Raw genomic sequence first — 12,500 nt, 5'->3', positions numbered from 1 at the left:
GAGAGGGAGAGAGTGGGGGGAAGAGAGTGGAAGAGACAGAGGGGGAGGGGAGTAAGAGAAAGAGGGGGAGGGAGAGAGAGGGAGAGAGTGGGGGGAAGAGAGTGGAAGAGACAGAGGGGGAGGGGGGTAAGAGAGAGAGGGGGAGGGAGAGAGAGGGAGAGAGTGGGGGGAAGAGAGTGGAAGAGACAGAGGGGGAGGGGGGTAAGAGAGAGAGGGGGAGGGAGAGAGAGGGAGAGAGTGGAAGAGACAGAGGGGGAGGGGGGTAAGAGAGAGAGGGGGAGGGAGAGAGAGGGAGAAAGTGGGGGGAAGAGAGTGGAAGAGACAGAGGGGGAGGGGGGTAAGAGACAGAGGGGGAGGGAGAGAGAGGGAGAGAGTGGGGGGAAGAGAGTGGAAGAGACAGAGGGGGAGGGGGTAAGAGAGAGAGGGGGAGGGAGAGAGAGGGAGAGAGTGGGGGAAGGGGGTGGAAGAGACAGAGGGGGAGGGGGGTAAGAGAGAGAGGGGGAGGGAGAGAGAGGAAGAGAGGGCAGGGGTGCCGGTAATGAGCGAGAGACAGACATAGAGAGGCCGAGAGAAAGGAGCGGCAGAGAAAGGAGGGAGAGTGAGAGAAAGATAAAAGTTTAGTTATTGTGATGTGGAAAAAGAGCTTGGTAAAGTGGCAGGGTCAGAAAAAAGAAAGATGGCGAGAGAGCTTGAGCTTGAGAAATATTAAGACACACACAGTAACAAAAGGAGAATGAATAAACAAAGTAGAAAGGCAACTGAGAGAAATGGACAGAGCATCTGAAGATAGAGATGGAGGAATTAGAGAGAGAGAGATGTTAATGAGTTGAACCCGTGGCTGCAGTGTGCAGACAGACAGACTGTATCTCCATGGTTCAGTAGAAGGATCAGCTGGACTGGCCTAGCTGCCTCCCCACTACTGTATCCAGGATATGACCTAATAGCCTAGCCGCCTCCCCACTACTGTATCCAGGATATGACCTAATAGCCTAGCTGCCTCCCCACTACTGTATCCAGGATATGACCTAATAGCCTAGCTGCCTCCCCACTACTGTATCCAGGATATGACCTAATAGCCTAGCTGTCTCCCCACTACTGCATCCAGGATATGACCTAATAGCCTAGCTGCCTCCCCACTACTGTATCCAGGATATGACCTAATAGCCTAGCTGCCTCCCCACTACTGTATCCAGGATATGACCTAATAGCCTAGCTGCCTCCCCACCACTGTATCCAGGATATGACCTAATAGCCTAGCTGCCTCCCCATGACTGTATCCAGGATAGGACCTAATAGCCTAGCCGCCTCCCCACCACTGTATCCAGGATATGACCTAGTAGCCTAGCTGCCTCCCCACTACTGTATCCAGGATATGACCTAGTAGCCTAGCTGCCTCCCCACTACTGTATCCAGGATATGACCTAGTAGCCTAGCTGCCTCCCCATGACTGTATCCAGGATATGACCTAGTAGCCTAGCTGCCTCCCCATGACTGTATCCAGGATATGACCTAGTAGCCTAGCTGCCTCCCCATGACTGTATCCAGGATATGACCTAGTAGCCTAGCTGCCTCCCCACTACTGTATCCAGGATATGACCTAGTAGCCTAGCTGCCTCCCCACTACTGTATCCAGGATATGACCTAGTAGCCTAGCTGCCTCCCCATGACTGTATCCAGGATAGGACCTAATAGCCTAGCCGCATCCCCACCACTGTATCCAGGATATGACCTAATAGCCTAGCTGCCTCCCCATGACTGTATCCAGGATATGACCTAATACCCTAGCCGCCTCCCCACCACTGTATCCAGGATATGACCTAATAGTCTAGCCGCCTCCCCACCACTGTATCCAGGATATGACCTAGTAGCCTAGCTGCCTCCCCACGACTGTGTCCAGGATATGACCTAATAGCCTAGCCGCCTCCCCACCACTGTATCCAGGATATGACCTAATAGCCTAGCCGCCTCCCCACCACTGTATCCAGGATATGACCTAATAGCCTAGCCGCCTCCCCACGACTGTATCCAGGATATGACCTAGTAGCCTAGCCTATTCGGTTGTACGGTTGTATCCCAGGACACTGTAACTGTGGTGTCAATAGGAGACACATGGACACTCTACAGTTCAATCATACTGATACAGGAGCAACAACACTGAAACACTGTTCTGAGTCCAGCTGAGAGTCCGGAGCCCCTGGGTAAGGCCAGCAAACTGAACTGGAAACAGAAGAGTCACACCTCACACCTCATAGACACTAGCCCAAAGGCCGGCAGATGGCGATTTTTAGTAGTTTCATCTTACCGTCCAAAGGGACTGCATTCAGCCGGCTATGTACTCCTATTCCCCGTGGACCTGTTTGTACCTAAAACATTCTCCATTCAGGCTGCAAACGTGTCCATTTCCTCCTTAAGCTGATTTAATGGCGAGAAGGTTGAAAAAAACAGGAGAATATGCGTACTTTCTTTATGAAACCCCCTTTTCCCCCACTGTGCCATGGTGGCCAATGCTACTTCCTGACATTGCATACAATGTTCGAACCAAGGGTTAACAACAGACTGCTGCAACCTGATTGGCTGAACGTGATATGTAACATCCAGGACCAGAATTTAGCCTCTAACATGGTGGTGGAAAATGGTGTTTCATAAAGAAAGTATACGTATTTTTCCCATTTTTTATTTATTTTTCCCTTTAAGGGCCTTGTGCGGAAAGGTGAAATGACTCAATATCGCCCTCTGTGTATTTGGGTGTATGAGAGTAATAGATATATGTTAGATTACATTGTTTTCACACAAGCTGTTGTGTGTGTGTGTGCGTCAATGAGTGCATGAGCATGTGCGTTTGTGTGTATGCATGTGTTTCTCCCTGATGTCCAAACTAGCTCTCCCAGATGTAAGCCTGCAGGCAGCTTCCCTGCCTCTCTGTGAGTGTGTGTTTTCACTACATAACACATTCACCAGCTATTAGGGCTGATTGATTCTGCACTGCCGCCTGTTTAGCGCTACTTAAGTGTTTCTGTGAGGCCACTCAGGCAACCCTGTGCTCTGTGACGCTTTGGGAATGAACGGGGAGAAAGAAACACAGAGAGAGATGAAAGAGAGGGAGGGAGAGGGAGAGACATGCAGATAAATAGGGAACAATTGGCATAGCAATAAAGAGAGAGAGAGAGAGTAGAGGCATAGAAAAAGAAGGTAAGACGCAGTGAACTAGAGAGAGAGGGGGGAGAGAAGAGTGAGGGAGGGGGAAAGAAAGAAAGAGGGAGAGAGGTTGAGAGAGAAAGGGGGAGAGAGGGTGAGAGAGGGTGGGAAGGAGTGTTTCTGCTATAGTGGTCCCCTTCTGCTTCATGCATAGACCCCCTATTCATCTGAGAACAACAGGCTTTATGTTAAAACACACCTACCTCTAATGTACCGTAACACACACACTTGTGTATCTGCACGAACACACACATGCACACACACGCACCTCCGCCGAGGCATTTGAAGTGCAAAAGGTTCAAAGGTAGCCTACCAATGCACCGATAGAAACATATGAAGAGATGATAAAGACTACATAAGATAGTAACTAGGCTAATTATGATAAGGAACAATTTCATAGAAAACAGGGAGGAGGGAAATTATGTGTGCGTGTGTGCAAGTGTGTCAATGTCCAAGCGTGTGTGTGTCAATGTCCAAGCACTTGTTTGTTTATGTCCAAGCACTTGTTTGTTTATGTCCAAGCGTGTGGGTGTTTATGTCCAAGCGTGTGTATGTTTATGTCCTAGCGTGTGGGTGTTTAGGTCCAAGCGTGTGTGTGTCAATGTCCAAGCACTTGTTTGTTTATGTCCAAGCACTTGTTTGTTTATGTCCAAGCGTGTGGGTGTTTATGTCCAAGAGTGTGTATGTTTATGTCCTAGCGTGTGGGTGTTTAGGTCCAAGCGTGTGGGTGTTTATGTCCTAGCGTGTGGGTGTTTAGGTCCAAGCGTGTGTGTGTCAATGTCCAAGCACTTGTTTGTTTATGTCCAAGCGTGTGGGTGTTTATGTCCAAGCGTGTGTATGTTTATGTCCTAGCGTGTGGGTGTTTATGTCCAAGCGTGTGGGTGTTTATGTCCTAGCGTGTGGGTGTTTATGTCCAAGCGTGTGTATGTTTATGTCCTAGCGTGTGGGTGTTTATGTCCAAGCGTGTGGGTGTTTATGTCCTAGCGTGTGGGTGTTTATGTCCTAGCGTGTGGGTGTTTATGTCCAAGCGTGTGGGTGTTTATGTCCAAGCGTGTGTGTGTTTATGTCCAAGTGTGTGTGTGTGTGTGTGTGTGTGTGTGTGTGTGTGTGTGTGTGTGTGTGTGTGTGTGTGTGCGTGTGTGTGTGTGTGTGTGTGTGTGTGTGTGTGTGTGTGTGTGTGTGTGTGTGTGTGTGTGTGTATTGAGCAGCAGTGCAGTAGTTTTGCTCCATGTCAGTAGGGTGGTGACTGGTATAGGCCACCAAACCACCATCATGTCACTGTGTGTGTGTGTGGTGTGTTTGCATGTGCGAGAGATCACTTGGTTTTGTGAGAGATGACCTGGCTTTCTGAGAGATCACCTGGCTTTGTTAGAGTTCACCTGGTTTTGTGAGAATTCACTTGGCTTTGTGCGAGATCACCTGGCTTTGTGAGAATTCACTTGGCTTTGTGCGAGATCACCTGGCTTTGTGAGAGATCACCTGGCTTTGTGAGAGATCACCTGGCTTTGTGAGAGATGACCTGGCTTTGTGAGAGATCACCTGGCTTTGTGAGAGATCACCTGGCTTTGTGAGAGATCACCTGGCTTTGTGAGAGATCACCTGGCTTTGTGAGAGATGACCTGGCTTTGTGAGAGATGACCTGGCTTTGTGAGAGATCACCTGGCTTTGTGAGAGATCACCTGGCTTTGTGAGAGATCACCTGGCTTTGTGAGAGATCACCTGGCTTTGCAGTCATGAAGTTAAGGATAGGAGGAAAGAAGTCCAGTAAGAGTATTGGGACAAACCTGGACAGAGACGAAGACAGAGAGAAACAGAAAGAGACGGAGACAGAGACAGAGAGAATAACGGAGGCGGAGATGGAGTTGGAGACAGACACAGAGACACAGGGAGACAGATAGACATAGACAGCGAGAGAGACAGAGAGAGAGCGAGACAAACAGACAGACAGAGAGAGACAGACGTAGATAGTGTCTGAGTGCAGCTGGCTTTGAGCCAGAGACAGTTTTGTTTTACATCCCCACTCCCCTCCCTCCGGCACCAGTCTGTTAATCCCTTTCATTTACAAGCACCACTCAGCATCACCCAGTGCAGTGTGTGTTAATCTCTCATTTTTTTAAAGCTCTACCTGTGAGTGTGTCTGTGTATCATACGATGAAAGCCTTTCACTATTTGTGTGTGGGTGCGCTTGCGTACGTTCGTGTGTGTATGTGCCTACTGTATGTTTGCTTATTTGCGAGTATGATATGTTATTGCCTTTCAGTATGTGTGTGTACTGTCCCTGGTTGTCCACTGTGTTTCTTAACCCTTTGCTGTCCATACATGGTTCGAGAGGATCAGTATCATGGTGATTCTGCTCAACTGTGTCACACTGGGGATGTACCAGCCCTGTGAGAACATCGACTGCACTTCAGACCGCTGCCAGATACTACAGGTCAGTCTGTCTGTGTGTCTCTGTCTGTCTGTGCCTCTGTGTGTGTATGTCCCTGTCTGTCTGTCTGTCTGTATGTGTCTCTGTCTGTCTGTCTGTCTGTGTGTATGTCTATGTCTGTCTGTGTCTCTGTCTGTGTCTCTGCCGGTCTCTGTCTGTGTCTCTGTCTGTGTCTCTGTCGGTGTCTGTCTGTCTGTCTGTGTCTGTCTGTCTGTCTGTCTGTCTGTCTGTCTGTCTGTCTGTCTGTCTGTCTGTCTGTCTGTCTGTCTGTCTGTCTGTCTGTCTGTCTCTGTCTCTGTCTGTCTCTGTCTGTCTGTCTCTGTCTGTCTCTGTCTGTCTCTGTCTGTCTCTGTCTGTCTCTGTCTGTCTCTGTCTGTCAAAACGCCACCCTGCAAAGCGGTAATGCTTCTGCGACAAACGACTTTGTAAAAAGTGTCAGACAAATTCAGTTTCACCACTGTATCATTTGATGGATTGATTACAGTTTAATATTGACAACATGCGGTGAGAAGTGAGAACCCATTCCCCACCCTCCACACCAGCCTTTCTTTAGACTCCCTGTGACACTGGTGTGACTGATATATTGACTGACAGTGGTGAAAAAAGTAACCAATTATCAGACTTGAGTAAAAGTAAAGATACCTAAATAGAAAATGACTAAAGTAAAAGTGAAAGTCACCCAGTAAAATACTACTTGAGTAAAAGTCTAAAAGTATTTGGTTTTAAATATACTTAAGTATCGAAAGTAAATGTAAAAGTATGAATCTTTTCACATTCCTTATATTAAGCAAACCAGACGGCAGAGTCCAACACTCAGACATAATTTACAAAGAAAGCATTTGTGTTTAGTGAGTCCGCCAGATCAGAGGCCGTAGGGATGACCAGGGATGTTCTCCCTGGTAAGTGTGTGAGTTGGACCATTTTTCTGTCCTGCTAAGCATTCAAAATGTAACAGATACTTTTGGGTGTCACGAAAAATGTATGGAGTAAAAAGGACATATTTTCTTTAGGAATGTAGTGAAGGTAGTAAGTGAAAGTTGTCAAAAATATGAATAGTAAAGTACAGATACCCCTAAAACTACTTAAGTAGTACTTTAAAGTATTTGTACTTTACACCACTGGTGACTGATGTTGTGGCTGATATAGTGAACATTGCATTTCATGTGCTGAGCGTTTGTTATGTAATTAACAACACCGTCTGCACACACGCACGCACAGACACACACACACAGACAGACACACCACGCAACATAGAGCATCTGAAAGGCTGCATGTGTGTGTGTCCTCTCCTGCTGTGTACATCATGGCCCTGCTTGGAAAGGCTCAGTCAAACCTCCCTGTTTTAACACACAGGAGCCAAGATCCCCGGCTGTAGCTCACTATGAATAAGAAATGAAGCAGAATGTTGTCAGGTTCTAAAGTATCTATTATGAATGTTAGATGAGCCAGTATCTGTAAGGATTGTTGTCCATGCCCATCTCTGGATGTACATTTAATTTTTTTATTTTTAAATGGTGTGTGTGTGTGTGTGTGTGTGTGTGTGTGTGTGTGTGTGTGTGTGTGTGTGTGTGTGTGTGTGTGTGTGTGTGTGTGTGTGTGTGTGTGTGTGTGTGTGTGTGTGTGTGTGTGTGTGTGTGTGTGTGTGTGTCTGTGATCTCAGCAAACTTATCCCCAAAAACATGCATCAAAGGACTCCCAAAATGAAACACACCCACCCGAGACAGGCATATTTAGTATTAAACCCCCTAAGGTTGATGTCCGCGCACCACAAACATCTAATTAGCATATTACAAAAATCCCAATCAAAACCCGTCAATTTAAGCTAGAGATATCTGTTTTATTACATTGGATGTGTCTCAATCCACTGCATCCGCCTTTTTACTTATTTTATACATATTGTTGCCGCTACCGTCTCTTATGACCGAAAATAACTTCAAGACATCAGGACTGCGATTACTCACCATGGACTAGCAGAATCCTATTTTTCCTTTCACGAGCCCGACGCGAAAGATACATTGCTGCCCCGGGAACAGGCCCTGATCCCCGTGATCTGCGTGTAGAGGACGCAGAGAAAGAGGGGCCGAAGGTCCGGCTGCCTTCTGAGAATTAGCAGGCGATCGAATAAACCCCCACTTCCCTCCGTTCTGCTATCAAACTTGCAATCTTTGGACAATAAAATCGACGAGTTACGCAGAAGATTAAACTACCAATGAGACATTAAACACGGTAACATCTTATTCGTGGTTGAACAACGATAACATTAACATACAGCTGGCTGGTTATACGATGTACCGGCAGGATAGAACAGCGGCGTCTGGTAAGACAAGGGGCGGTGGTATATGTATTTTTGTAAACAACAGCTGGTGCACGATATCTAAGGAAGTCTCGAGCTATTGCTCACCTGAGGTAGAGTTTCTCATGATAAGCTGTAGACCACACTACCTACCGAGAGAGTTTTCATCTGTATTTTTTGTAGCTGTTTACATACCACCAAAATCAGAGGCTGACACAAAGACAACATTGAATGAGCTGTATTCCTCCATAAGCAAATAAGAAAACGCTCACCCAGAGACGGCGCTTCTACTAGCCTTTAATGCAGGGAAACTTAAATCTGTTTTACCAAATTTCTACCAGCATGTTAAATGTGCAACCAGAGGAAAACGAACTCTGGACCACCTATACTCCACACACAGAGACGCATACAAAGCTCTCCCTCACCCTCCATTTGGCAAATCTGACTATAATTCTATCCTCCTGATTCCTGCTTACAAGCAACAATTAAAGCAGGAAGCACCAGTGACTAGATCAATAAAGAAGTGGTCAGATGACGTAGATGCTAAGCTACAGGACTGTTTTGCTAGCACAGACTGGAACATGTTCCGGGATTCCTCCGATGGCATTGAGGAGTACACCACATCTGTCATTGGCTTCATCAATAAGTGCATCGATGATGTCGTCGCCACAGTGAACGTACGTACATACCCCTACCAGAAGCCATGGACTACAGGCAGTATCTGGACTGAGCTAAAGGCTAGAGCTGCCGCTTTCAAGGAGCGGGACTCTAACCCGGAAGCTTATAAGAAATCCCACTATGGGCTCTGGCGAACCATCAAACGGGAAAAGCGTCAATACAGGACTAAAATCTAATTGTACTACACCGGCGCGGATACTCGTCGGATGAGGCAGGGCTTGCAAACCATTACAGACTACAAGGGTATGCAGAGCCGAGAGCTGCCCAGATACACAAGCCTACCAGACGAGCTAAAGTACTTCTATGCTCGTTTCGAGGAAAATAACACTGAAACATGCATGAAAGCACCAGCTGTTCCGGAAGACTGTGTGATCACGCTCTCCGCAGCCGATGTGAGTAAGACCTTTAAACAGGTGAACATTCACAAGGCCGCAGGGCCAGACGGATTAGCAGGACGTGTACTTCAAGCATGCGTTGACCAACTGGTAAGTGTCTTCACTGACATGTTTTAAGCAGACCAGCATAGTCCCTGTGCCCAAGAACACCAAGGTAACCTGCCTAAATGACTACCGACCCATAGTACTCACGTCTGTAGCCATGGTCATGGCTCACATCAACACCATCATCCCAGACACACTAGACCCACTCCAATTTGCATACCACCCCAACAGATCCACAGATGATGCAATCTCCATTGCTCTCCACACTGCCCTTTCCCACCTGGACAAAAGGAACACCTATGTGAGAATGCTATTCATTGACGACAGCTCAGCGTTCAACACCATAGTGCCCTCAAAGCTCATAAATAAACTAAGGACCCTGTGACTAAACACCTCCCTCTGCAACTGGATCCTGGACTTCCTGATGGGCCGTCCCCAGGTGGTAGGGGTAGGTAACAACACGTCCGCTACGCTGATCCTCAACACAAGGGCCCCTCAGGGGTGCGTGCTCAGTCCCCTCCTGTACTCCCTGTTCACTCATGACTGCACGGCCAGGCACGACTCCAACACCATCATTATTTTTGCTGATGACACAACTGTCGTAGGCCTGATCACCGACAACGATGAGACAGCCTATAGGGAGGAGGTCAGAGACCTGGCCGTGTGGTGCCAGGACACCAACCTCTCAAGACAAAGGAGATGATTGTGGACTACAGGAAAAAGAGGACTGAGCACGCTCCCATTCTCATCGACGGGGCTGCAGTGGAGCAGGTTGAGAGCTTCAAGTTCCTTGGTGTCCACATCACCAACAAACTAATATGGTCCAAGCACGCCAAGACAGTCGTGAAGAGGGCACGACAAAAACTTTTACCCCTCAGGAGACTGAAAAGATTTGGCATGGGTCCTCAGATGCTCAAAATGTTCTACAGCTGCACCATCGAGAACATCCTGACTGGTTGCATCACTGCCTGGTATGGCAACTGCTCAGCCTCAGACCGCAAGGCACTACAGAGGGTAGTGCAAATGGCCCAGTACATTACTGGAGGCAAGCTTCCTGCCATCCAGGACCTCTATACCAGGCGGTGTCAGAGGAAGGCCCAAAAAATTGTCAGCAACTCCAGCCACCCTAGTCGTACACTGTTCTCTCTGCTACCGCATGGCAAGCGGTACCAGAGCGCCAAGTCTAGGTCCAAGAGGCTTCTAAACAGCTTCTAACCCCAAGCCATAAGTCTCCTTAACATCTAGTCAAATGGCTACCCAGACTATTTTCAGTGCCCCCCCCACTCCCTCTTTACACCACTGCTGTCATTTATAAATAGTCACTTTAATAACTCTACCTACATGTACACTATTGTTATTTCACTGCTGCTCTTTAATTACTTGTTACTTTTATCTCTTATCCTTATCTGTAGTTTTTTAAACTGCATTGTTGGTTAGGGGCTCGTAAGTAAGCATTTCACTGTAAGGTCTACCTGTTGTATTCGGCGCATGTGACTAATACAATTTTATTTTATTTGTCGCACTTCCGAATCTGCGGTGAAAGGTGACAGAGCTAGGTGTTTGTCAGACCATGAGACATCCCGAAAATCAGTCTTCTCGCAAAATCATCTGTAGCGTCCGAACGGTTTGGTTTACAATCTATTATGACCCCTCTAAGGAAAGGTGAGACTCTCACGAACACGATGGTGTTGTCGTTTTGCTCTACGACTCCCACAAGGGTCTTGGGACTCTTCGGAAGTCGGTACAGCCGATCTGCCAACTTCAGTCTGTAGCGTCCGAACAGTTTGGGCTACACGCTAATATGACCCCTCTGTAGAAAGGTGAGACTCTGTTATTTTTCTCTGGCACGCCCACAGGCCTCACAAAACTCATCTGAAGGTCCCTCGGTACCAGTAGAATAAATTAAAGAAAGTATATATGGAGACTGTTTAGTGCCAAAAAGAAAGGGTTAAATACATGTAAATATATATATCTCAGATAGAGGACACAAATGACCCCCCCCCCCCCCCTTAGACTGGGCTTAGACTCTTATGGGTTAAATACATCCAGATGTATCTAGGTTCAGGGGCTGGTAAAACAGTATCTTGACCCTCCTCAAGGCTTCTGAGGTTCTCTCCATGTTATCCTCCAGGCCTCAAGGCCTCTGAGATCCACCATGTTATCCTCCAGGCCTCAAGGCTTCTGAGATCCACCATGTTATCCTCCAGGCCTCAAGGCTTCTGAGATCCACCATGTTATCCTCCAGGCCTCAAGGCTTCTGAGATCCACCATGTTATCCTCCAGGTCTTAAGGTTTCTGAGGTTCTCTGAATTTATCAAACCCCGGTGAAAAAAGTGTTTTGTTGTTAGGAGCTCTCCTCAAACAATAGCATGGCATTTTTTTCACAGTAATAGCTACTGAAAATTGGACAGTGTCGTTATATTAACAAGAATTTAAGCTTTCAGCCGATATAAGACACTTATATGTACCGACATTTGTTGTTTCTCTAAAATGATCATGACACACGGTGCTACATGATTTACAACTGTACCGTTGACGGAACGCCTATCCCTGTTAAGGTTTCTGAGGTCCTCCATGTTAGCCTCCAGGCCTTAAAACTTCTTATGGCTGCAATCCCGTCACCGGGATCGATATGACAGCAGCCAGTGACAGTGCAGGGCGCCAAATTCAAAAAACAGAAATCTCATAATTAAAATTCCTCAGACATTCATGTGTCTTCTGAGGTCCTCCATGTTAGCCTCCAGGCCTTAAGGTTTCGGAGGTCCTCCATGTTATCATCCAGGCCTTAAGGCTTCTGAGGTCCTCCATGTTAGCCTCCAGGCCTTACGGCATCTGATGCCCTTCCTTACACACTGACAGTGAGTGGGCAAAGGGTGATATTGTTGCAATACATATATTCAATATAGGGTTGAACATAGTGGGAATATAATCTGCTATGGGTAAAAACAGTTTCAATATACAGTATACAGTATTGAATATAATCACCCAGACAGCCTCTGGCAAAGCAAGGAGAATGGGGGGAATCCAGAGACAATGGCAGATTATTGTGGTTATAAGATGACAACGAAGACAACGGAGTGAGTGGGCAGGGAGGTGACCTCTGTCTCTCTCTTTCATGTTTACCTAACCTCTCTCTCTCTCTCTCTCTCTTGCTCTCTCTCTCTCTGTCTCTCTCTCTCTCTCTCTCTCTCTCTCTCTCTCTCTCTCTCTCTCTCTCTCTCTCTCTCTCTCTCTCTCTCTCTCTCTCTCTCTCTCTCTCTCGCTCTCTGTCTCTCTCTCTCTCTCTCTCTCTCTTGCTCTCTCTGTCTCTCTCTTGCTCTCTCTCTCTCTCTCTGTCTTGCGCTCTCTCTCTCTGTCTCTATCTCTCGATCTGGTTGCGTGTGTCTGTTATTGTGCTTGTATGTGTGTGTGTGTCTTAAAGTGTGCTCGTCTTTGTGTGTGTGTGTGTGTGTGTGTGTGTGTGTGT

The 12,500-nt window shown here is 47.2% G+C and overlaps 1 protein-coding gene across 2 annotated transcripts in view; it reads left to right on the top strand.

The window, feature by feature from the left end:
- The first annotated feature begins 4,787 nt into the window (after positions 1 to 4,787).
- cacna1ia (calcium voltage-gated channel subunit alpha1 Ia) overlaps positions 4,788 to 12,500 on the top strand; it is a 157,216-nt gene continuing 149,503 nt past the window's right edge. The window contains exon 1 of one of the 2 annotated variants that reach the window (XM_071398121.1): positions 4,788 to 5,626. In XM_071398121.1, the coding sequence (XP_071254222.1) occupies positions 5,537 to 5,626 (90 nt within the window). In that variant the 5' untranslated portion in view covers positions 4,788 to 5,536. The remainder of the gene's footprint in view (positions 5,627 to 12,500) is intronic. The other variant, XM_071398111.1, reaches the window with a different exon arrangement.

The sequence above is a fragment of the Salvelinus alpinus genome, chromosome 1, assembly GCF_045679555.1.
Source record: "Salvelinus alpinus chromosome 1, SLU_Salpinus.1, whole genome shotgun sequence".
NCBI lineage: Eukaryota > Metazoa > Chordata > Actinopteri > Salmoniformes > Salmonidae > Salvelinus > Salvelinus alpinus.
Note: the sequence above shows the minus strand (reverse complement) of the source record. Positions and strands in the feature narration are given on the sequence as shown.